The following is a 27,274-nucleotide window of genomic DNA, read 5'->3' as shown; positions in this document are numbered from 1 at the left end:
AATTATTTTTCTCTATTGTTATTTACAATTCGATCATGACAATAAAGCTGCACTAACAGAAACAATTAAGGGCATACAAGTTGTTCTTTAAACAATTTCTATTAATCAGAAATTACGTAACTTAAAGCAACTGCTTGCTGGCTTTGATTCCAGATAAATTTATTTTGAATTTAGAAGGTAGACAGAGGACCTACTTTTCTGTAAAAATTTCCAGTCACAACAAATTTGCTATCTTCCATGACTGTGACTACAGTTCACCTTATCACAGAGGTGAAAGGACTCCAAAGTGGATGTTTTGTGTCTGCATCAAGAATAGTAATCTCACCCTCTTCACTGAATGCACGTTTTGCTCCTATACATGCCAGCTTTTCTTTTGAAGCAGTACGTTCACATCCTTACTTATATGCTTTAAGTGATTCCCCTATCAAAAAACAATACTAAAAATAAAATAAAGCAGTTTCCTTATAGAAAAAGTTGTATTTACAGTTTTATTCAGCAGAGTTAAGGAGCAAACAATTTTAACACTGTTGTGAAAAGTGTTTTTACCCAAAATTGCCAAGATCTAATAAGTTATTGAACAGAAACACCAGGTGTAAGGCAATAATCCTGACCAGCCATTAGAGATCACCTTATCCCAAAGAGGAGAGCTGATAAAGGTGGTAGAAAATTTGAACTGATGGACTCAATTCCCAGAAATTAAGACAGATGATAAAAATAGGGTTCCACTCGAGTATATCTTTAAGATCTGCAGATGAAGGAATTTCTAAAGCACGCAAAATGTACAGACAATTCCTGTTTTCAAGGGAACATTCAGTGCTTTGAATCCAAGAATGCTATGTCCATACATAATGGTCAGTACATGACTATGGCAACACATAGATGGTAAAGATCAGAAAGAGGATTAGAATTTTTTCCATTCCACGTCATCAGGAGGATTTACTTCTACCTTCCTTTTACCAACATCAGACCAGTTGGTGCTCAGAACTGTGCCACCAGACTCCATCTGCAATATGAGAGAGAGCTTGTTTAGTTTGCTGAGAATTCTAGAAATGTAAAAGCCACAGTTCCTACAGCAAACATCAAAGAGTAGTGATTACACAGAAATTGTGTACCTATGAAATAAAATTAAACAGAGCCATCATTCCATCATCTCCAGCCCAGCAGTACTTTTATCACTACTGGATACAGTGAGATGCTGCTTCATTAACAAGAAGCTTTTAAAGGGTCAGTAACGTTCTTTGTCTGTGATGGCTACAAATTAAACTAGATTCAAGCAATCAAAAGGAATTCGATCCTTTCACCCCCTGGCAAGTCTTCAAGCTCTACAGGAGCCTAACTTCTACTCTTTTGATAACACCGACTGAAATGAAAAGACCAGTGACAAAGCACAACCTTGGACTTACAGAGTCACATTCATCAGAGTAAAGCCCTGTAGCTTTAAGTGAGTGTAGTTGTATCAGTATCTCCAACAGAACCATGGCCAAAATTTATTCATTTACAGACCCAAAATTTTGGTAACAGAGGCTTCTCCCAACATACGCAAAGTTTAGTAAATCGTATCAGTGTGCAAAAGGTTTCTTCAGAGAAAAGAACGAAGACTTACGAATGATTTGTTCATGGCACGTTTTACTTCATCTGTACCATCTGAATAGATTTGCTGGAAGAGTTTATTTAAAGCAGCGTCACCTTCTAACTTCTCATTTTTCTCCTCTTCTTTGATTTCAACTACCAGTTTGTCCCAGTTCCTTGTATAGTGAGACGATGATGGGTATAAGTGCTGGGTATCTGAAACCAGGAGTGTTAGTTAACTAAGCATTTTCTCATGACTTTGAAAGCATCAGAGAACATAGACACATGTACCTGATGAATCAGAGATGATAATGGGACATGAAAATGCAAATGGACTCTTCTGAACTGATATAAGCATTGCAGAAACAAAAATAAAGGAAACTAAGAAATGCAGAAGTTTATTTTTAGGTCAAAAGAGTTATGTGATTTTGTTATCCAACACACACAAAAAAAGCTGGCCGACAGCAACACAGATAATTGATATAAAAAAGGGATACTGGCTGACAGAAAAAAACCCAAAACAGCAGCCTAGAGCCATAGAATAAGTTGAGCTAAATTTGAAAAAAATCTGAAATCAATACATCAGGAAATTCAAATTCTGTCAAAGACAGAATGTTTATCTGTAGTGAAAAACTCCAATGTGTTAGTCTCCAAGCAAAATCCAATACTTAGGAAAACAATAATTATTTAAGCAACAGATCATGTAACATAACAAGTGCTGTCCTGGGTCTGGCCAGGACAGAGTTAATTTTTTGCAGTAGTGGTGAGGGGAGGGGCCTGCAGCTCTGTGGGCATGGCCAGGAAGATACACTACACCAGGGCAGATCATTGCTGGGGTGGGAGTAAGGGACTCTGGCATCCCAGAAGAAGAGCAGGGCTTCCAGTCAAGAAAAAGGTGTTGGGAGGGAGAAGCCATCCATCCTCAGGTCATTGTTACCCGGGGTCCACTGGTGCATTTTGCATGTAAATCACTCTCTCTTTTGTAGCCTTTTGTTATTAATGTTGTTGCTGTTACTGTTTGTTTTCTAATTTAATTGCTGTTTCTAGTAAACTGTTTTTATCTCAACCCTTCACCTATTGTGCCCAATTCTCAACTCCATCACACTGCAGTGAGAAAGGGGAGGGGAAAGGCGAGTGAGACCTCGACAGTGTCCTTTGGGAGAGTCCCAGTGGGGCACTGAATTGGGAGGTACCATTCCTAAATCACAATATACACACGTAACGTAGAGAACTGCAAAACGGGGAATCAAGCAGATATGCAGAATTAATGACAAGCATATATATACCCATAACAATTCATCAGATTAACAGAAGCTATGACTAAATTTCATACCTATGTTTCACTAATGGCTTGCAGACTATCAATTCTTGACAGTGAAACCAAGACTATTAGGCTTTTCATTGCTAATATGAAGCTGTGATTTTATAAACATATTTAATGCAAAACTATTATTAATAACTGTAACTCACTCAATACAAATAAACCATTTAACACTAAATAGTTCAGAGAACAAACCTGGTGTAAATTGTTTTAATTTAGGAGAATCTCCCTCGCCCTCCAGCTTCTCCCATCTTACAGCCTCTGGCTTCTTCATTTTTATCTCAACCTACAAAACACAAGACAAAGAACGAATTAATCCAGATGCAAACAAAGCCAAACAGCTCCAAAGTAGTTGGATCCTGTAGCCATAAGAAAATACATACATTTGGTTTTAGAAACACAGCCTCTAATATGAAACTTGTATCAGAGCCAAATTTACCTACCTTACAAGACAAAGCTACTGGAGTTCAAGTCACACATCAAACAAGCTCCCATGTGCCTGTGCAGCTTTTGTATCAGACTTCTACCCTTTTGTTTAGGACCACTTAACTTTCTTTTGCTTACTATTCACTTGATTCTTTTTGTAAATTATGGCATCCCAAAGGTAATGATCAGTCCCAATGTCTCTACCCTGCCAGGGTCCAAGGTATTGCCTTTCAAGCATCCATTTCTTGGCAGTCAGCTCTAATACGTAGCAGTTTTGAAAGACCAGAAAATCCAACTTTATCTAAGTTTACATTTCATTTACCAAAAAATTACATGTTTGATGTGTACTGCACAAACCAGAGAAACACCCTGGGACTATGCAGATCTTCCCACTGGAGAAATTCAGAAGCTGTATTCATTTGGTTCAATGAACAAACACTACTATGGAGAAAATTGTCAAGTATTCATTGACAAAACTGGCAATTAAAAATTGATGTGGTTGTAATTACCATAGGAAAAACAAAATTAAGTGAAGTATGTCATGTCATGCCCAATTCACAACTTCACATAATCCCTTTAGACAACCACACTGAAATGTTGTTTTGGTTTTTTTTCCATAATTGACCTTCTCCTTTGCTTACAGGGTTGCAAAGCTGCAAAACAAGGACTGCCTAATGTCACTCCTATTCACTTAAGGAGATGTCTCAAAGTTCATATGATGCTATTAATTAACTGAAATCAGTGCTTGCTAAACTTCAGTGCTTCCTTTTTTGCGAACAGCTCAGCAGAAGCAAGTTCTTAGTTCCACCTAAAGCCACTACAACCTGGGGACCCCTGCAGACCCAAGAACAAAAGCACCACTGTAAAAGCTAACCTTAGATTCAAACAGTAAGCTCATTGCACAGCATTATGTTGATCTGAAATTTGAACTTTACTTAATCCATTCTTCAAATCAATCACTGGTAAGCAAAAGACTGAGGTATCTTATCAAAATATAAACAATTAGCTCACTGAAGTTTCAATGCTTCCATGTTTGCAATCACAATATTCAGCTATGAATGTTTCTTTTTATTTTTTTATCCCTCAGGAAGCTACAAATTCCCAAGATAAGTTTAAGTACTTATTTTCCATCACTAACATGTATGGAGAACAACAAAAAGTTTAAGGTAAGAGGCATAAAACGTCCTTCAAGGCAGGCGAGAGCTTCAGTAAACTTTTAAGTCCAACATCGACATGTATTTGATTTCCCACTCCCCGCATCTGTTGGATTTTTCAGTATTTTCAGCCACTTTACAAGTCACAAGTTAGGCATCAGAGTATCCATTTTTAAAGTAACATTACAGAACCAAAAATAAGCAAATAAAATCAAAATGGTGTTAGTCTGGATGACCAACCTACCGTCCCTAAAAAAGGCCTGTATTCCAGATGAATAACACAATCTGTACGGATGCAGAGATTTCTGTTAAACTGTGCAGAAGAATTACTCTTCAGTAAACCAAAAGGAGTCAGTAAAGCTACCTCCACTGGACTCTTTCAGAAACATGTTGAAAATTGCAACCTTAAAGTTCATTTCTTAGCACCTACACTCATAAATCTAATGCTCTGTTACTAGCTTAAGGAAGCAAAAAATATTTGAATATCTACATATAAGACAATTAAGTAGTTCCACAAGTGGCAGAACTAGCAGGTTTTGTTTCCCCAATGGATTTGGATCTCCTGAGCCAAACATTTAAGTTAATTAGCTACTTACAAAAGAACTAATTAGTTACAAGTGAAACATGAGTATTAATTTAAAACCACTCTCCTCTGTTTCTTATATAAACTCTTCTCAACCTGAACCTATTATAGGAGACTATTGAGTTGTGGATTTCAGTTGAGGCTCTAATGTTAAGATTTTATAGTCTACTTATTAATGCATCTCCCAACATGTTTTAAGGCGGGGGCGGGAGGGAAGCAGATGCTTGATACTGAAACTGCTCTCCCCTATATCTCTTCAATTTCTCTGTTTATTTTTTCTTTCACTAACTCTTCTTGCCGTTATACTTCAGGCTTTCCACCAATACCTTCCAGCAACTCAAATACAGATTATTTCATCCACACCAGAAACGACTTCTAATGCAATATAATGCTTGATGTGAGCTACTAAACATGGACTTTTTTCTTCTCAGAATACAATCCTCAGCAAGTCCTTATAAAGACTATTGGGTAATAGTCCTTTGGCTATTCATCACAGTACTCCGCTCATGCATATAAAGAAGAAAATAAGGAAGAACTAGTTTTGCTGCTCCAGTAATCCCCCTTCTTCTTTTCTAATCTGCTAGCCCTTACATTTTCCTCTCTAAAACTGTCCCTAAACCAGTACTGCACAATAAACATCCCTAAGGAGACGACAATGACACAAACTAATTCCCAGTGTAAGATGCAGATTTCTTAACTCTAAATCATTTCAACTCTACCAAGCTGGATGGAAGGGCACACAGCTGAAGAACTGAGACAGAATGTATTTCTGACATGATTAAACTTCTACTCTGTCTACTACATCCACTTCAATTGAAGTTACTCATTAGGCAAAGTGGCAGGCAGGAGCAAAGCTAGGAAAATCATTAACTTCATACCATTACACAACCACATTTTCCAAAAATATAAAGCTATAAAGTTCTGCTTGTGAAGGCGCATGTTTCTTCAACTTGAGAGCTCTATTTGATCTACAAAGGAACAACTTTGTGAGTCCCAATTACATGCACAAATGGCAATAAATGCATTTTAATGAAGGTTTTAATACAGATATTGATAGCTATCACAAAGAAAAGTAGCACATCAGCACAGACATTTGTGTCATATCTTGGAAAAAAGTACTGTTCGCTTTTTCCTCTCCTTTGAAAAAAAATTCACTTGGGCAAGAGAAATACATCAACGCTTTGCCAACTACTTTGATTCTACATTTATATTTCATAAAATGTATGCCTGTGTGCCTCGTGCCAACTTCAGTATATAAGACAGGAAAATTTAACTGCAAATTAAATGCTCTGCATGCCACCTAAGGACAAGCCCAATTCGTCGGCTTCTCCTTGTAGCTCAAGCCATGCAGCCACCTGACCATCTTGGCAGCCCTCTGCTAGGCCTTGCTTCACCACATCAGTGCCTTTCTTGCACTAGTAAGCCTACAATGGGACATGGTGCTCCAGATCTATAAAAAATTCCAATGCAGATATAATACACTTTCTCTTTGAAGTCCCTTGCGTTTTGGATTCAAAGAGAGCAAAGCAAAATTGAAAAGACACATGGAATTTTGAGAGTAATTCATGCACTACTTGTTTGAAATACCATCTTGAGAGAAACCTACCCCTCTGAGAACAGGGTCAAATGAGGGATTTATTGTCTAGAAGAAGCACCACCCACAGTGAAAGGACACAGGTAAATTTCTACTCAGTTTTCTAGACATAAAATCGTCATTTTTTTAAAGCCTACCAGAGATTTGGACATGTTTGTTTGGGGTTTAATCCAAATGCTAGCTATCAGAAAAGACACCACAGTTACTCTCAAAAGCTATTCTGAACCATTTCATTGGTAGCATAAAAATAAAACACCACCACCTTATTTTAGGATGACTGGCATAAAAGAGCATTTAATCCAGTTTTAAGAAATAATTCCTCCCCTTTGGTAAAGATCATCACTAGTTCCCCAACATTTATTTTCTAGGTAGATACTTACTGTTAAAAAGTTGAAACCTCCAATGCTTAATTTCAGTTGAGTTTACATTCTGGGACAGGCAGTGTCAGTCTAACTGAGATACATTAAGAGGGGAAGAATTTTTATCTTCCACCCTAAAAGGAGATTCTGGTGTACAATGACAAACTGCAAGGGGTTTGGGGTTTTTTTCCTAATTTTTACTGTGTTTTATATTTTACAGTCCATAGTAAGGGCAAGTTCATTTACCAGTGGCAAATTCCTGTCAAGCTCTGGTCAGAACTGGCAAAGCTTAAACAACAGTCCAGCCATTAATTTTAAGACATACCAAAAATACCCTTTTCAGTTCTGGTGTTCTGCTGTATCAAAAACCTGAAAACAGGAGTTCAGTGTTTCTAATAAACTACTTTGTTATTTACTGAACCTACTGACTGCCTTCTCTGAGTCATAAATTCTAAGTGTTTAGAGTTGTCCTTCTGTGATCATCTCATGAATTTCATTGGATAAAATAGAACAGTCTTCTAAAAAGATAAGAACTATTCAAATGTGCCTCTAAAAGCACATATGCCTACAGTTTTGGTGTCCTAATTATTCAAAGACCTTTTATATATTGATTGTAGGCTAAATTCCAAGATTTTTGATCCATAATTTTAAACAAAATATATTAATATGAAAATAATTCTACACTGTTATCACATACAAATGATAATTAAGAAATTTATTCTATAGGGAGTATACTGCAACAGAGAAGGGATTTATTTGGTTTCTTTGCCAGCTATGTACTATCAGGAACTGGGGGAAAAAGGTTCAAGTTACCTCTGACTGATATTACATAGCCAACGCAAAATTTTTAACTTTTAGAGGAGAAGCTAGCAACAGAGATCATTTTGGTATTCTAAAGCTATTTGTCACTTTATTCTCCATGTAGACCATCATTATTCCAATAGTTCTCAAGACAGATAAACCCTCTTATGCATCGTTTTCTTTTATGCATTTATATAAAGCATGGGCACTGACTTATATATGTGTATAAAATAATAGTTCTTAGAGTATTACCAAGTTTAAATCTGTCTCAAATCCATCTTCATTCATACAGAAGGAAAAAAATAAAATCAAACTTATTGTTAAATAAGTAAATATCGCGCCAATCATAGTGAAGGTTTCTATGTGGTCTATGCAAAAAACTGCTCCAACTAGCCCTGCCTAAAAGATGCAAGAAATTTCAGAAAATTATCCATTCATCTTAAGTATTAGTTTATATTTTATAGAAGATGCTGAATATACATAGGAGATATCAATCTGCATGAAAGTCTTCCAGTGAAAACAAGTACTCAAGAGCAGCCAAGTCTGCATTCAAGTTCCTACAAGCAATTTAATGCAAGTACCCTAAACAGGGAAGTATTTTTTACGGACTGGACTGCAATGGTAAGACCCAACTTCAGTTAAAATAGATATGTTCCTCTGTTTATCTATTTGTGTACATTTGCCTCTGAATAGAGACTCTGACAGTCCAAGAGTGTGTGAAACAGTTCCGTTCTTTGCCTTTTCTCTTACATTCAGCAGCAGGCATCAATTCCAGTTAGCTTCACAGGCTATTTCAGCATTTGCAATCAAAACGCTGAAATAGGTTCAAGGAAAAAATTTGGTTCAAGGAAAAAAAACCAGCATTCCACTGATGCAACCATATTTTTGGCATGAAGCTGCTGAGAGTGTGCTTCTCCATCAGACATCTCTGTTAAGCAACAAATGTCAACTGTAAAAGAGGCTGAAGCTTTCTAACACCTCCCCATTCTGCAGCACAACTTTGATCTCTAATTAAAGGACAGTTCTGGGGGAAAGAAACCACATTTTACCACTTTTTCAAAAGGCTCTACACTGCTGCAAGTCACTGCTTGCAAACAGCCCAAAGCACTACAAACTGAAAACTCACAGTAATTGTTCTCATTCTGTCTGTAGATGGGGGAAAACCAGAAAGCACTACCTCAAGTTTCCTTCAAGGTCATAAGCACAAGCACTAAAAGCACATAGTCATCTTCACTCTCCTAAGTCTGAGGAGAAGAAAATCCCAAGCACCACCTAGAACTCATCAGAAGACCTACAGAAACTGATCATGTTACACAAGTTTTCAGGAGAACATTGCAGAATATTCCCCTGGAATCCCAAGTACACTGACTGACAGACTGAGCAGAAGAGGGAAAAGAAAGTGAGGCTGACTGTGCATGTTTAATAACAGTAGAAATCCTTACACTATTTATACATTTTTACTTTCCTGACATATTTTCTGGACAGATACAGATTGACTAGTTTTTTCTTAAACATGTTTAGTCACGCATTTAAAATTTTTATGCCTTTTTCCTTCTATGAAGGGAGCATGATGACAGTATGCACACTGAGCCACAGAATAACTGCACCCAGGCAACTTGCAAAGAGCAAACCTGGTCCAGCCTTTACATTTTGGCTCCCTCTTCTGGATAGAAGTATAAAACCAAGCAGCACTACTAAAGGCGCCTTCCTCCTGTGAAACGCTGAATGCATCACCGTTTTCAGCTTCCATTTGTAAGACACAAATCTCAAATTTCTACACTGCTTTTAGGAGCAGCTGTTACTTCTTGCTTGATCAGATTGCTACAGTCGGAAACCTCTGGCAGATGAGGAGTACAATCAATAACATCAATTAATCTAGTTATGATCTATCAACTGTGCTGTTAATGTACAAAATGCTATGCAGATGCAGCAGTACCTGCAAGAGAAGAGTTCATTCAGTGGTATTCAGCACTTTCTAACACAAATATTAACCTGAGACCTTAAGCCATCAGAATTAAATGCTGAACAACAAGAGGCAACTCTAAGTAACTTGCCACTAAATGTGAGCAGGAACCATAATCAACTCAAAAGTTCAATTTCCCAGCAGTGTTATCTATTGAACAGCAACTAAATTTTCTAATTAGGCTAAAAAAAAATAAAGGTTTCAAGTATGGCAATAACAGATACAGTCACTATTAAAGGCAGCCTGTATAATCTGTAAAACAGTTGACAATTGGAGAATATAAAATACTAGAGGATGCATGAAGACAAATTTACAGTTTTTATCTCAAAATTACGCTGTTCTTGAGCTGGCATTCAAATATTTTACATCTTCTAGTTCACAGCTTGAAGTCAAAGTCTTCAGATGACAAACACTAATTTATTTTTGCTCACACAGAAACTATTGAAACAGCTCAAAACATCTATCTATGCTACCTTTGTAACACTTGCAAGTCCTGTTTTTTTCCAAACAGACATTGTATCTCAGAGCGTGACACAGCATGGATTGATACAAAGGTATAATTTTAATTTCCTTGTTGGGAAAGAAACAATCCTTATGTTAGCAATTGTATTTTTCACCACTGTCAACACTCGCTGAAAGAACCAGTTCAGAAGTCTGTGAGTTCTGTCTGCTCTTTGCAGTCACTTTAGAATTTGTAGTTCTGCAAATACAGTTAAGGCTGTTTTCTCCTCCTGAATTTGCATCTTTACCTTCATGCCTTTGCATGTGTCAAGTGATGCTGAATTTCAAGCAGTATTGAGAAAACCCTCTACAGCTCCTCTTAGCTCCAAAATACACAGGCTTGTTCTACTCTCTGCCAGTTCTGCTGTTTCATTCTCTATCCCTTAAATTTTTTAGTTGTACAAAGTTAATGGACCCAAACTATTCACCACACAGCCTGCTCATACATTCCATTGTTTCCTCATATATTTGCTCATATAAGTGAAAAAGAAAGGCCAGAGTCTTTGCTGCCCAGTGATGACTATGACACTAGTGGCAACATGGCTCACACATTCAAAGCAGCAGCACAAAATAAAGCAGTATAAACAAACCAAGTTATTCTCACCTAAAATTAATAATCCGCAGGAACAGATCTGTGTCTATCCCATGAAAACTCAATTTCTTTAGGATTTCATAGTAACAAGTTCATCAATTGTACTTGATAATGAGATTATGTCTTTCTCTCCAAGTCCTTACAAAAGGACTTAATGTAAATAGTACAAAATAATATGCAAATGGTTTGAGAAGTTTTAATCAGTGAGATTAATTTACTTAAAGTACTACCTGCCTATTTGCCATGCTCCTCATAAAAGCCAAGTGTATACACAAAGCCAAGAAAAGAAAACTGGATTTCTGGTAATCAAACACTAAGGCTGCATCATTCCCTTAAAGGGTTTCATATTTTTCTAAGAAAAATATTCTAAACCTGTAAAGAAGTCATTGCATACTTAACATCGAGCTGCTTTTAATTTTTTTTTTCTTCCAGACTCCATCTGGTGGTCAGAACAAGAATCAGCTGGGCATGGTTTAAACTGTATTCCTTCACTATGCCCTCACAGGCAGCTTTATACTACTCCTTTCTGCAAAAAGCTGAAGCTTTTTGGCTGAAGCTCTGACTTCCATGGTTAGAACACCTTCTGTGTTTACCCCTTTTGCTTCAAAAATAGTCTTTCACAAGTATTTAGGAACAATAACATTTGAAAATAAATGCAAAATATTTACAGATCAGACACTGCCTGAACATAACTCAGCCTTCCACCCCAGTTTTGGAACCTCAAAGTAAACTAGGCAGCAGTCTATTAGAGATTATTTCAGAGATAAGCCCAGGCTAGAAATGGCAGTGTGGAAAAGACAAAGTCAAGTGAATTTCACAGTAGTCAGTTCATGTAGATGTTTCCTAAGAAAGTAATGGTAAACTTCAAAACAATTAAAAGTGTAACACAAGCTAGGTAAGAACATAAACAAAACAGGACCTCACAGCTACTCTTCCTGACAAGGTCTGTCCTCATTCCACTCAAATCTATACAAATACTAATGGACTACCAGAATTTCTACATACTTTGAGCCATGTAAGTTCCTACACTGTGGAGGGGATAAGTAAAGTGCTCAATCACACAACCTGCCCAGGTTTCTTTGTACAGGGAGTGGAAAAACAAGACAAACTTCCTGTGGCAATCCTCTCATGCCATCCTTTAGTCCCTCTTCCATGAAATGATGCAAGAATTATTATAGGTACCTTTCTGAGAATAGAACAGGTAAAGTGGAACATGAGTACACAAGAGAATTTCCATAAGCTCTGCAGAACCACTGCTGAAATACAAGAGAAGAATCAACATCATATTCCAGCACTGGGGATTGAGGCTTGGCTCTGTAGACAAAGTATGTCTGTCTATCCATTATGCCAACAAGAAATGCTATGCCAGACCACTGTTTCTTATTTTTCTATATTCGTAATATAAAAGAAGCAAAATGCTGAGACAAAAAGCCTTCTCTCACACCATGCCATTTTCAAGTGCCTCCAGGCATGCACTATTTCCAGGAAAGCCTGGAATACACTCTCTTGAAAAGCCAGTTTATCACATGGTTAACAGACAGTAATCACATGGTTAACCTTCACCAGCAAGAAGCTATGAAAGGATAGAGAACAATTTCAATGAAATCTTCCAAGACTGACTTTTATTTCTTGGGCACACAAAGATAACAATGCTTCATCAGGCAAGACTGGCTCCTGAAACTTTTGTAAACGGGTGATTATGCTTTCCTAATACCTGAATTTCAATAGTGAAAATCAGTGTCTTCTTTCTCTAGCAACAAGTGAAAGAATCGTCAACATAACTCTTTCATTTGAACTTCAATAAGCACCATAATATTACTATTTCTGATATTTGCACAAGTTTAGAAAGTTTCCCCCCTTGAAGAAAAAGCACTTCTACATGAAAAGCAAGATATTATGACTGTTGCAGAGAGACAAGACAATAGAACAGAATAGAACAGAACAATCTTCAGGATTGCAACAGTGAAAGAAACTTTACATTTTAAAATGCTTACCTTTGTTGAAAGCACTTTAAATGTACTTTGCTCTGGCACTATAGAATGAAGAAGATCAAGCTTTAAGTTGAAGTCTTCACCTGATGGAAGTCTCACTGAAGCATTCATCTATTAAAAGTTGAAAACACATCTCTGGTCATCTTTAACAGCAGCTCAATTTTCAAGTAAAGGACAGTCATTTCACACAGAGATGAAGTAATTAAATTAATATCATTTCAGACCATGGCATTACACTACTGCATTATTGGACAAGATGTTTCTAAGATACACTAGAAAATGAACAGAAGATTGCAGTTCTTGCTACATGTACTCAAAATCCTACTATCCTGTCAGCTGGATCTTAAATCTTTAGGGAAGGAATTATACAACAAATGGAGTATCAACATATTAATAATGGAACATGAAAACAATCTGCAGCTTTTCTTCTAACATAAGCAAACTACAGAGCAAGTGCTCAGGCTATTTTAACAACCTAAAGCAGATAATAATAACCAAGTACTTCTGGTATTTCATGAAGTATCAAGTTAGTTGAGAATAAGAACCCAACTCTTCAACATTGTCAGCTAAATTAAATATGAAATTAATTGGTACAACATATGATACCTCATTAAAGGGATTACTGTATTTCCTTAAAAAATATATTTTGCTGCCATGATTTTAGTGGTGCCAAAAGGAAGAAAAACCCACCCACCAATATTCAGTCTATTTCTATAACTGTCCTAGAGCAAAGTATTACTAATTCATACCTATTTTGAGAATACCTTGTTTCTGCCGGGTCCTGCTGCAGATGCATGTATAGTCTAATGTTTAAATCCAGATCAGTTCTTCCCCCATCCCTCCACACAGGCAGCTGAAACCCAGATGTTCCCTTGCAGCATGCATACCTCATACTGCTTGTGTTTAAGTCCTATGGACACTGCTGTGGCAACCAATCCCAAATCACCTGACTGGGCAGACACGCATATGCAGCACAACTGTACAGAAGAGAATCTCAGGCAGAACAGCTCCCAGCCCGTTCTTTTTGTCCTACTGCAGCATATAATGTTCACTGGCTTGACTACTGCATCTCAGGGAATTGAGGGATGAGTACCAATAACCAATGCAAATCACCTTTCTCTCCAAAAACTGCACACTGACATCATCCTTCTGTGCATTCTTGATCATTATGGTCACTATTACTTGAGATTCTGTTTGGTACCAGTCATATCTTTAAAAAAGAAAAAAAAGAAGGAACAATTTATTGTTTCAGATCACATCGCATATAAAATTAGATCACTTTCCTAAACCATTCACTTAGTTCAGAATCTTTAATGTATCTCAAAAACATTACCTATACCAGGCACAATGGAACAGGCTTTGAATTAAGCTCAGCACGAAAATGAGAAAATAGAAGCTGGAATGCTGATGCTATTCCCCTCTCTCCTGGTTAGGTTTAACCTCCTGAAAGTACCAGTCTGGACAAAAATTATGGCACTGAGAAACACTTCACTTGGACTGCCACATTTCAGAAGTTACCCCAAAAAATCTCTTACAGTCATTATACTGCTTCTCCAATTCCCAAGCTGAAATGCAGATATGCCAATTACTTTAAATTTCACAGTAAAGCTAAAGTCAACTTACTTGATCTTTGGTGGCAGAGGCTGCTGCTGTGTATTCTAGTTGAAGCACATTCAAGTGGAAAGAAAGTTACATCAATGTAAGTGAAAATATACCATGAAGTAGTTTTCAAGGCACAAATCATCATCACCAATTACTCCCCTTTTCTTGATTCCAGATGGTCCCCTTCCCTGATTTATGTGTGAACATTAATTTACAGGTGAAGTTCTTCACTGTTTAGTCATTTATGGCAGATTACAAATTAAAAAGTTTCAATTTACATTAAATGTGTTTGTCTGTAATTTGAATATATTTTATAAATAGAATTAAGTTCAACTTAAACTCATTTCTTCCTGTATAAGATGTATACTTGGAAAACATCTAGTGACTATGCTCCTGATCTATAAACCATGAAGGAAACCTGAAATAGGTCCCAGAACTCAAGTTTCAACTTTTAAACATAAAAGAGGGAGCAGAATATCCAATGCAAAGCCCTCCCCCGCCTTTTTTTATTGTCCCAAGAAGAAAAAAAAAAAAAACAAAAAAAAAACACCAAAAAACAAAACAAAACAAAAAAAAAAACAAAAAAAAAAAAAAAAAAAAAAAAAAAAACAAAAAAAACCAAAACAAAACAAAACAAAAAAAAAACCAAAAAAAAAAACCAGAAGGAGAGGTCAATTTCAAGATTTCTTATGAAGACTTCCAATTAAAAAAAAAAAAGGAAACGGAAAGTTGAGAAAGTTATAACGGAAAAAATGTCTACACAAACCACTTGCAAGCTTCTGGAAAAAAAAAAAGTTACTTCCTAACAGATCAAATCAAGTTAGTAGTGACAACACAATTAACCACAATTGGTTAATTTGTAAATTAGGCTGCAGACCACGAGCCAGAAAGTTAAATTTTACCTCAATGAATGCACAATAATTGCCAGATTTGTTAACCATTCCTAAAAGTTTTCAGGGTTCAAATTTTGCAGCCTTGGTCTCAAACGCACTCATGTTCAGAAAACAGTTAAATACTTCAGAATTACATGCAATATGAAAGATTCTTTTTAAAGCTTGGAAGTGAAGCCACTGAAGCAGAAAATATACTATAGCATAACAAAAAAGTCAAAATAGTAAAAACATTAAGGAAAACATCTTACCAAATCAGTCTGTGATGCTGGGGGGGAAAAAAAAAGAATGTATTTTCAGAAAAAAGACACATTGAACTTACAAGGCACAATTTTACCCTGGCTTGCTTCAGTTACTCCAGACATCCTGCATTCACTCCAGTCTCAACAGCAGAGGAGGTAGAAACACGTCAGTTCTATCTCTAGTATTTTGCTATCACAACACACTACTTTTTAATCAGACTTCAACCAGCAATTTGTGCAAACCAACAACTCTAATATAAAGCATGTTCTGATTTGCTGAATCAATAATCTTTCCATTACATTCCCTTGCTTACCTGAAATGGATACGGGCCTTTTTTAATGAATCCAACATCACAAGAAAAAAAAGTTTAAAAAAATCACTTTCTGGGAGTCTGCACTAGGTTTATCATCCATCCATCCCCAGGAATAGCACAAAGCTCTCATCACATTTTTATCTCATGCTAGAGAAACCCCACTGGGGAATGAGATGGAAATTTGGCAGAGAAATTCACTCACATGACCCTAAATATACTGTAGTATTTGCATCTAAACTATAGTTCAGTATCCCCTCTAAGTATTTTTTTCTGAAGTATTTCAGATCAAAGATGTTTGAAAAGAAACAAACTTTCCCTTTGCTTCTTTATAATGCACACTGACAAAAAGAAAAAAAAAATTAAGCTGCAATGATGAAATCAGAGTTATTGCTTTGTTATTGTCTTTATTGGTTTGTTTGCTTTGTTTTGCTGATGTATCAAAAAATTAATAAAATGATTCAAGAAAGACAAGACAATGAATATACAAGATAAAACAAAACACTGCAAAATTTAAATATGACATTAAAAGAAAAAAGAATATTATAACCTCTTTCAGAAGAAATTATCACCCAAAGTAATTCTTTGCAAAAAAGACCATACATGCCAATCACTTACCTAATTCCTCCAAATAAAATTAAACCTAGCAAAAAATGTCTCACAAAGCAGAAATCTGTTCATCACTATACAACACAAAAGGGCTCTCCTCTGTATGGTTTTTAGTCAACACATTGACACAAACTTGTTCTACTGTCCCATTCTCCTGTGTGCAGCACAGAGAGGAGGGAAAGTCACAACAGGCAGAGGAAAAAAACTACACGAGTTATTCTGCTCTGCTCTCCTTCATTAGAATTCCCAGGCAGCCTAAGCTCTGAGTTAATTGTCAGGGCTGTCTGTCTGTAGGAAGGTATGAAAGAAAACTATGCTTACACTCACTCGGTGACTACCATGGGTAGGTCACCAGAACAGCCATTAGCACCTATGGTACTTTCCACATGGAATCAAGCAGTAAAATCTCCAAATTTCTACCTCTTTCCAACTTTATCTTCTGCAAGACTTGAAAACTTATTTTGATGTAGGCTTTAGATAGCAAGCTGACACACACTTCTACAGTTAAAATTAGTTCACAGTTGTGTATGAAAATAAGTTAAAATTCATTATGATTGTCTGATTTTTAAATAGGTACTCTCCTGGCACAGCTAATTATTACACTAAAATCCCAATATAAATCTTCCTATAAATCTGAATGAAGCATATGAGTGGGAAGGGTGTTTACTGCAAGAGAAACAAGAGATAGAAAAATATGACTTCTAAAAAAGATTTTTCTTTTAGAACAAATTATTTTGTTCTAAATAAGAGGAAAGCAGTGAATCTTTGAAAAACATAACACAGCTTCCAAGCACAGAGCATAACAAATCCCTCACTAAGTAAACATGTCTTTTCTTACCATTTAGTGTTTCTTCACATCTTTTAATCCAAATAGTAAAGGTATCATCTACATCTAGAAGAGATCAAACACACTAATATTAAAACTCTTTCAAGCATTACACGTATTGCATGAAGAAAAAGTCCTCTCAGTTGCCAACTGGAACAAATCCATCCCAAACTTGTATCAATTTACTAAAAAGGGTGTTATTTCCTATAACCTTCTTGTAAGCTCTGTCATCTCACTTAGGCTTTAAGTATTTTTGTACAACTCCACTATGTGCTATATTTCATTAAATTCTAATTAATCTGTAGGAGACTAGATTTTGTCTGACAGAAATATGCTATTGCTTTCCAGTCTGTTCAACTCCTGTGTAGCTGTTTAGAAAGCAAGAAGTACAGTTTTAGACATTTTTCCATTTTTCTTTAGATTACTTTTTCAAACAGTCACACGCTTCCTCTCCAGAGAAATGTCAGGAGAGATGGTTTGTTGTGTGGACAACCCAAAGTTGTGCAGCTTTTGACAAACATCTCTCGGAAGCAAATCTCCCAGATAAAAATTAATCCACTGGAAAATAGCTAAAAAGATGATAGTATAGCAAGAGAGCAACCACCTTATTTCAACAATATTCCCAAAAAAATCTTCCACCGTGAAGAAAGTAAAAAAGTAGCAACAATACTGACCAACTACTACGAATAGCTGAACTTTCTCATTTTATAAGTGAATTCACATTGTTAACTATGAGGCAAAGGACATGAAGAACCTCGACAAAAGTTCCCAGCAGACACACACGTAACACCAAGTCTGACTCCACTGCAGCTATACAATGTACCCCAACCCTCCAAATATAAAAGGAACATCAATTCTGAGGCACACCTTAGGTCATAAAATTGCTACCCCACTCCCCAAACCACTTCATCTCCACTTTTCTTCTGCCACATGACCAGATATCTTAAGAGTTATCTAAAATTTTTACCAAAAGAATGGGCAATCCCTGAAGCACCCTGCCCAAAGAGACTGTGGAATCTTCAGTCTTGGAGATACTTGGAAAACAATAGTCAAAAGTTCCAAGCAAACACATGCAAGTTCAAAATTAAAATTTACTTTTGGTCAGAGCACAGAATTATATGAATTCCAGAGCTCCCCTGAAACCTAAATTAATCAATATTTTCAAAACTTCGCACTGCAACCTAAAAAGACTTCCAAGCTTTGCAGTCTAAGCAAAATCTCCACTGATCCAGCCTCCCTCAGCAGGTGAGAAATTCTCTTTTTAACCATGGCCTATGGCTAGATTGCTATGCAATACAAACCTAAAAAGAAGTTAACTTCCCTATTTTTATAGAAGATCACACTCTTTCCCTGCATCCTGGTACATTTTATAATTTGAGGCAAATTAATTTTGTTCTCTAAAATTGTATTATCCTCCCAAATAACTTATTTCTACTAAAAACTGTAGTTCAGAAAACCTTCCTGGGTCTTCACTGACTAAAATCTACTAACTCTTAGAATACAAGAAAGTAAGAAGTTTCTTTAAAAATTTGCCAGATTCCAGCTTTACTAAATTAATTCAGTGGTCACAGCAAAAAAACCCAAAGAATTAGAGAATAATTGTCCTAAATCCACATAGCATAATGAAGAGTACCAGATTACATTCATTCTCCAGCTAAGGCTATAGGAACTGTAAAAATCTGCATGCATCGCATGGTTGAATGAAAGGAGTATTGCTTTCTAATGTTATTTCATAAAATAAAGAAACATTGTACATTCCACACCTCATCACAATAAGTCCTACTTTGATATCCTTGTATGTGGATAATGGGAAGGCTGCTGTGGTACCCTGGGCCTTTCAGTCCTACCAGTGATGAGCACAAGTAGGAAGCTCATCCGTATCAGCATTCCAGATTGAGATTTAAAACAGCCCTTACATTAGCAAAGAACAGAAATGTGTATTCATCTACTTCTGCCCACTCGTGTGGCAAAGAAACCAGCTTTGCCAGCAAAGAATTCTCCACCACAGCAGCTCTTCCCAAGGCAGCAACAGCTGAAGTCTCTCATCACCTGCTTCGCATATGTCGCAAATTTTCTCTCTGTGCTTTGTTCATTTTGCATTACCTGCATTTAACTGGAAGTTAATTGTGTTGCAAAAATGCCTATGCTCACAATTGTTTTCACCTGGGATCCAGGAAACATTCCATAAAGGTAAATTCTGTTACTGACACAAACTTGCCAGCAAATTAGCTAATATATGAAAGAGAATCAACTAAGTCTGTAATTTTAAAAAAGCCTCCAGGAGACTCCACATCTCACAGCAGGCTACAGAATTTTGTAATGACATAGAGGAAGTGCAGCAGAAAGTATCTCCAGATAAGAGAGTAATCAGGAAGCGCTAGGAAGCTTCAGAAACTCTTCAACTGAGCAAGCAGCAAAACAGCAAATTAAATTCAAACAGGTAGAAATGAAGCAATTCAACACAGGAAAATGTGTTGTATTTCAGGGATTCTGAATGAGCAAAGAGGACCCTGGTATTCACTGACTTATCTAAAACGATATCTGCAGCTCTGTGTTGTACTCTACAACATCAATAGAATGTGAGGTTATTCATGCACATGAAAAACCTCAAACTGATACTGGCTCTCTGGGGTAGGGCAAGAGTATGAAAAATAAAGGTTAGACATTCAATTAAATTCAGCAGTGATGAGCTTGGAGATGTACAAAAAGTTACCTACCAAGTAAGGAAAGCAACACACGTCAGTGGAAGGAATCTCTTCCTTTCATGGAAAGTTACAAAATAGAGAACTCAACTAGAATGCAAAGACAAACCTGTCCCTCTACTGTAAAATTAATGGAGACCACCTAGTTATCCAAACTACCAATATAGAAAGAGCTTCATGAAACTTCTTATTTTCAACCCCTGTTCCAGGGCAGCCTAAACTGACAGCTGTGAGTTGCTGCAATTTCACAACATCTCCCTTCTACCACTGGCCCAACACTGCTCTGCCACTTCACTTTTGATGGCTTCAGCACTCAGACCCTTTGTTGGGCCATTTAAACACATTCATCCAGGACGAAAGACTTTAAAAAGACTAGCTTTCTGCAGACTTAATGCACTGAAAGAAGAGGCTAAATAAGCACAATAGTAATAAGGAGCATGATCACTTAGAATTAAGCATAAGCTTACACTTCCATGAAACTCAACTTTTAAATCAGAGGATTAGATAATTTATTTGGGAGATGCAAAGTAATTATATTTTTGCTAAGCCTAGATGTCCCAGCCACTGCTATTACAGATAAGACAACAAACTGAACAGATCTAAGACCATGACAATTCTTATTAGATTAGCACACTTTGGTCTGCATAAACTTTCAAGGTGCTTTTTTTTACCGTCATTTCTTGCTGTTTGGAAGAGAGGATGAAGTTTTATTTATAATGGGGGATAGAAGAGAAGGGAAAAGGGTCACAACCATCTTGCAATGGCTTTGTTTTGTGCTTCCTAATGTGTTCTACCAAAGCTTTCTGTTTTTAACTACTCCTTTCGTGCTTATTGAATAAAGTCAGGTTTTAAAAAAGTTCTAAGTGTTCCCAGACTAAAAAATACCCAAGTCCAGCCAGAAAGCCAATACACTGTAAGACGAAAAGACAGATATAATAAATATGGTTCTGTAATTAAGTGGTATGTAATGTAAGGTAAACTTTACAGGTAAACAGGTAAATTGTAAGGTATGTAATGTAAGGTAACTTTGTCAGTTTGAATACCCACCAAGTTGCACATTGTTTCTAAACACTGATCAAACCGTTTAAGAAGAAATTCCAGCTACATGTAAAGAGCCTGCTCTATTAAAAAAATTTTCTATGACACTTAACACTACAACATTGCTACTATTTATCTTCAAGACCCCCAGGAAGCAGGAAAACATTTATAAAGAAAAAAATAAATCAGCTACTAATTGCTAAGAACTTTGATACACATTTTTAAACAGTTTAACACTTTCATGCAGTGACTACTGAAAGGTTCTCAAAAGTCAGCTGATGTTAGGGACCCAAGAGATTAGCCTTAAAAAAAACCAACTTTGGTCTCCATTTTAATCTAACACATTACCCATTACTTTAACATAATACACACAAGAAACTTTAATACTTACTGTCCAGCCTCTGTCCCTCTCTGAAAGACTCTAAAGCAGATGCATAGTTTTTGATATGATATTCACCTAACCTGACACAAATAAAGAGAAACACAAGAAAACAGTGATTACTTTTCAGTGTAGTCCACATTCCGTAGATAACACGCTGTATTGGCTAAAAGGACGTGTAAGAATTTAAATTAACCAAAAGGTGTGTTTTTGAAATGGCAAGGGCATTACAATAATCACCCCAAACTAAATGGCTTTGTTACAAATGGGTTGCAAGCAGCATGGCTTTAAATTTATTCATTCTCAATGTTGTAAAAAGTGTGCACAGAACCATAATCCAAACTCTAGTATTGACCTAGAGATTAGCACAATATTCCCAAAGTACCATAAATGATACATACCCTTTTCTAAGGAGTGCTACAGCATTATTTGGGTTGAGTTCTAGAGACTTTTTTGCATCTGCAACTGCATCTGTTGAAAGTCAGTTTAAAGTTGAGAAACATAATGTTATAAAAAGCAGTGAACTGTTAAGTCTTTAAGTAGTGAAATTTTTCTAGGATGAACTATGTTATCTTTCTTAGCTTGCACACAAATCACACTGTCTGAATTAAGTCTAGCCATAAGTGCTACACATGAATCCCTCACAGAGCTGCAGAGCTGTTATGTAAGATGTTGCATGACTTTCATTTAGCAAAATACTCTGCTTAGATCTGAAGTGTGAATCTGTTTGCTTGGTTTTTACTGGAAAGAAAAAATAAACCAGATCTTATTCAATCTTTTTCCCAGGCATTGTTCACTTATCACATTCCTACCACGACAGGATTCAGTCTCTACCAAGAACACAACTATGGAAGACATGATGCAAAAATCTCAAAATCTGCCTAAGAAGTCTACTTATAAAAAGCTGCCAATATAATACTAGACTGGAATCAAATAGAAAGCTGGAACTCTAGAAAACCCATTTCACTGAAAGTTTTGCTGTAACAAAACAATCTAAGAAAATGACAAGATTATGTACAAACACCAAAACCAGCATATTAAATTACAGACAACACACTCTCTCATTACTGTATTTGGCTTCAGATTGAAGACATCTCCTGTAAAACATGTGTTATGATACACTTGTAAAAGGATTCTTAGACTGAAGATGTTACCAGCATATTTCTGTAGCAGAATATGAGCATAAGCTCGTTGACAATAACATTCAGCATCATCTGGATTCTTTTCCAAAGCTGTTGTCAGTTCCTGTAAACACACATTTAAAAAAATGAAATAGTACTTCAGAAATCCTCATAAAAACACGGTATCAAACTCTGTCAACTAAGAGACATTTCAGAAGACAAAACCCTAACTGGCATTTCTGTTTACCTGTTGCTTAGCTCTCTAGCACAAAGCTAATCATCAGAGCCTCAAGTACAAGGAACCTGCCAATTATACCAAATTCAAGAGACTGTTTCTTACTGTGAAGGAAATGGGATTTCAAATGCTCTAAACATGAAGTCTAACAGATAATCCTCTCTGTTCCAAAAACCTTCCTACAATTCTCAGCATACTTATACACAGGTCTGCTGGATTTGAGAGAGCAGTGCAGTACTAGGAATTTGGAAGTCAATGCACAGTGTGTCAGAACAGTTGTGTGGAGATAAGATGCTATGAAATACCACGTAACACGTATTATAGTGCATAAGAGATTGTTTCAATTTATGCTGAGCACAAAAGCAGAAGAACGAAAGATTTATGGAGCACAGGGTTCAGAGGAGGTATTATTGAACAATGGAAATAGCATAAAGTAGTCCTTTGTTAAGGGAATCACAGGATATATGGACTGAAATAGTAACACATTGCTCTCTCTGAGAAAAGTTCATGGGTTTGCCCACAGAATAAAATCACAGCAACTTGAAGCACACAGCTGGAAAGAGCATCTCCAATTCTCTCCTTACTGGTGAGAGAAGTTCTTCCCTTTGCTAGAAGCCAGTCTTCCAAAATCAACTACAGTACATTGCTGTAGTACAGTAATTCTGTTTGCTAAGCTGACTTCTACTCAGACTTCCACCTGGAATCTAGCAAGCATGAACATAGCTAAGATAGAAGCTTTAAACCTGCAGAAATATTTGTACAGAACAACTGCCAAAACTCTATACCACCAAGACAGAGAAAAAAGAAGGGAAGGAGGACTTGCCTTAGCTCTAATTCAGACCAGTGTCTTTTTCTAACAGATGTCACATTAAGTGTTTATGCCACCTAGGACTTATGTGGCCAGAACAGCTTCTTCTAGCAGTGGCACGAGTTCTAACTATGCAAGATACACACACCTCTGTAGAGGTACAGCACATAAATCTAAATCCTTGGGGGTCTCTGAAGAAAGGGGTAGGCAGTAGGCAGCAGTAACTCGATCCACTTGTACCGATGCCTTCCTGAGATTTAAAGTCATTCAAAAGCAGCTGTCATTATGGAAATTCTCATGGCTACAGGTATTCCACATGGCAGGGATGTGAGGCAATGCACATATTCAAATTGGTTCATATTATGCAGAGAGGTGAAGCACTTCTGACATTCGAAACAAGCAGGGTCTGACTCTGACACTGAACATCACAAGCACATTCAGGTGCAGAGGCACTGCTTTGACAGATCACCTCTCCCCCCAAACATTATTTCCTGTGATTTATGCTGATGATGGATGCACTGATTAGAGTCAGCAACACATAAATGGACCCTCCTACAAAACTAAACCTCACCCCAGGAAAGCAAAGCAAAGCCAGGCATTTTCAACAGTGTAAAACTTCTCTCTTTGTGTGCTTTTTATCAGTAAGTTACCACATCTCATCCAGGCACACACAGAGCAAGTAACTCCTGTAAGCTATTTGAGAAGCCAAGTAATGCTGGACTAGCACTGGGAACTCCAGACTATGGACATCAGCAACAGTTACTTAGAACAAGCTTAGACTTCGTCCTCACACACAAGTATGTGCTTTCTGCATATTTTGACTCTAAAGGCCCTTACCATGTGACCAAATTGCAGATCTGTTTGCAAATACACTGGAAAATTCGGTAAAGAGTTTGCATGAATTAAAGGTACCTTCTGTCTCCACATAGTAGCTTATATTTTCAACTTAAAATGAGAAGTCATTCCTGAGTTCACAGCTTTGTCATTCAGACAGTATTAGAAGATAGATGATGATCTTTCAATTGCATCAGATCCAAGTGCAGCAACCCAAAGCACAATCTCCAGGAATTAAAGCAATCAAGAATCCCAAGGACACAGTGCAGAAATGCCAGGCCAACTGGACAGAAGCCCAGCCAGGTACGAAAGCATTACACAGCACCACTTCTACAGAATCATCCCCAGATTGAAAATATTAAGCACATGAACACAGAGATCACACAAAAGACCATGCAAGCACAGTGTAGCACCTGGAGACCTTCTAAGTCAGGAAAATGCTACTCTGAGCTGTGGCACTTCCCAGTTCAGAGACCACCAAGCACAGTCTGCCTACTCAATCCATGGATTTGAAAACAAGGCCTAACAACTGACACCAGTGTTACTGTGTCAGGTATTAAATAATGCCTATAGAATGTGTTACATAATGTTCTGAAGCACTGAATGCACAAAGAACTGAAATATAAGCTAGAAAAGCAATACAACTATGTTAATCCAGGAAAAAAAATATAAAAATACATTCTGACAGTATTCCTTAATACTTCTGAAGACCTTCTGGTGTCAGGGATTCTTGGTTTGCTTCCTGGTGTTTTTTTTTTAACTACAAAATGTGAAACTCACACTTTTTTTAGATCTTGAATTAGTTTTGTTATGCCATACAGATTTGGCTATTCCAAACTGGTTTTTAAATGTAATTTATCTTTTGATAAACTTCTACAAGTTACAGCCTAAACCCCGAAGAACTGAAAAATTTAGCTTCACCATTTTCTTTGTGGAAAGATAATTTAGTATCATTTAATGGTTCTACCACCCACTGTCTTCAAGCAGTACTAACCATTTCCATCCTCTCCCCTCCCAAACAGTTAAATAGAAATACTTCGCCACCCTCCAGTTCTGTCTTCTCATCAACCATCTGTTTTAAGTAAAAATTACCTTAGAAAATACATTAAAACATATTAAATGATGAAGACATAGAACAGGCCAGGTTGGAAGGGACCTCAAAGGATCATCTCATCTAACCTTTCATGGGAAAGCCTGCCTAGATGAGAGTATCTAGCAACCTGCCCATTCGAGTCTTGAAAACCTCCAGGGATGGGGACTCTACCACGTCCGCGGGGAGGGTGTTTCAGTGAGTGATCGTTCTCACGACATAAAAATTATTTTCTATGGAGATGAAAGGAAGATCAGTCGTGGTGCCCACAAAATATAGGGCGTGGAAAAAAAAACAGCCCAGGGCAGAATAAAAATAAGATGAAATACTTCTCTTCAATAAGCTTGGGGGTTTTATACTCCAAAATCTTAATGGATTTAGTTGTGTGAACTACCATCTACCTACACGGAAGAGAAAGTTGGTTTGTTTTGCTTTCCCCCCCCCCCAAACCCTTTTCTGCCACACAGGCAGAACGAGTACCGTGCCAGGTCTGCGCCGGGCTCCCCTGCGGCCCGACCTCACCTGAGCCAGGCTCCCGGGGACCCCCGCCCGCCCCCGGCCCGGCTCGGCCCGGCCCTCACCTGCGCCGCCGCCCCCGGGTCCCGGTCGACGTCCGCGTCCGAGAACCTGCCAAGGAAACACAACGCCGTCAGCGGGCGGGCGGGCGGCGGGGCCGCGGGGGAGGCAGGGCCGGGGAGGGCGCTCACCGCGGCGGGGCCGCTCCCGATGCCGCTCCCGCCTCCTCCTCCATGCCGCCCGTCGCCCCCAGGAAACTTCTGGAGCCGCCGAGGCGCCCGCGCCGCCCGCACCGCGCAAGGCCGCGCCGCGCGAGGGCTGCCGGGAGGCGCGGGGGAGCGGCCGCGCGGGCCCCGCCCCGCCCCGAGCGGAGGCGCCGGCGGAGCGCAGCGGCCCTGCCCGCCCTTCCCACCGCCCCTTCCCCTTCCCACCGCCCCTTCCTGCCCCGCAGCGCCCGCCGGCCGCGGGGAAGCTCGGCCCCTCGGGCTCTGAGCTGCTAAACAGTTGTATCGCAATCTGCAGGTTTTTGGTTTTTTTTTTCAGTTGTTAACCGGTAGCTGTAGCCGGACCAGTGATGATTAAGTAGTTGCGCAGTTGCGTTGTGAGCATCGTACGCGTGGCGGATCTTTCGTTTTAAAGGCAAAGGGAAGACAATCACCGGAGGAATTGGCTGTCCGGACGGGAGCCGCCAGGAGTGAAGTCGGCAGGACTGGGCAGTAACTGGGGGAAAGGTCACTGCGGCAGCGGGACATCGGGACCACTGACTCCCTGACCGCCTCCTCGAAGCGGACCCCAGGCTCAGAGGGAGGGAAGAACTGCGACCGCAGGCGTGAGAAGCAAGAGATCGCAGAATCAGTTTGGTTGGAAATGATCATCGAATCCAGCCGCTAACTGAACACCACCGTGATAACCAGGCCAAGTCCAGTATTTCCTTAAACACCTCCAGGGACGGTGACTCCACCCTCTCCCTGGGCAGCCCATTCCAATATCTACTTGCCTTCATTCTTCCTAATGTCCAACCTAAACCTCCCGTGGTGCAGTTTATGATACCATTAGCAATAGGGGTTAGAGTAACAAAATTAACAAAAAAAGTTATATAATCTGTAACCAGTGAAGGCCTTTGTTTATTAAAATTTATAACCAGTGTGAACCAGCCAGAGAACCAGCCTTTTGTGGGTTACCACCTAGCTCCCTACTTTGTGCAAATCAGAATAAAA

The 27,274-nt window shown here is 38.1% G+C and overlaps 1 protein-coding gene across 1 annotated transcript; it reads right to left on the bottom strand.

The window, feature by feature from the left end:
• Positions 1 to 474: 474 nt before the first annotated feature.
• Positions 475 to 26,376, bottom strand: SUGT1 (SGT1 homolog, MIS12 kinetochore complex assembly cochaperone). The gene is made up of 13 exons (XM_054002594.1): positions 26,249 to 26,376; positions 26,123 to 26,168; positions 22,608 to 22,698; positions 21,855 to 21,924; positions 21,466 to 21,536; positions 17,347 to 17,400; positions 15,598 to 15,614; positions 14,478 to 14,512; positions 13,968 to 14,064; positions 12,858 to 12,965; positions 3,086 to 3,176; positions 1,604 to 1,785; positions 475 to 1,003 (listed from the first exon to the last, which is right to left on the bottom strand). The coding sequence occupies exons 1-13, from the start codon at positions 26,290 to 26,292 to the stop codon at positions 902 to 904; spliced, it is 1,008 nt and encodes a 335-aa protein (XP_053858569.1). The 5' UTR covers positions 26,293 to 26,376; the 3' UTR covers positions 475 to 901.
• Positions 26,377 to 27,274: the final 898 nt, after the last annotated feature.

This window comes from Vidua macroura, chromosome 2 (assembly GCF_024509145.1).
Source record: "Vidua macroura isolate BioBank_ID:100142 chromosome 2, ASM2450914v1, whole genome shotgun sequence".
Lineage (NCBI taxonomy): Eukaryota > Metazoa > Chordata > Aves > Passeriformes > Viduidae > Vidua > Vidua macroura.
Note: the sequence above shows the minus strand (reverse complement) of the source record. Positions and strands in the feature narration are given on the sequence as shown.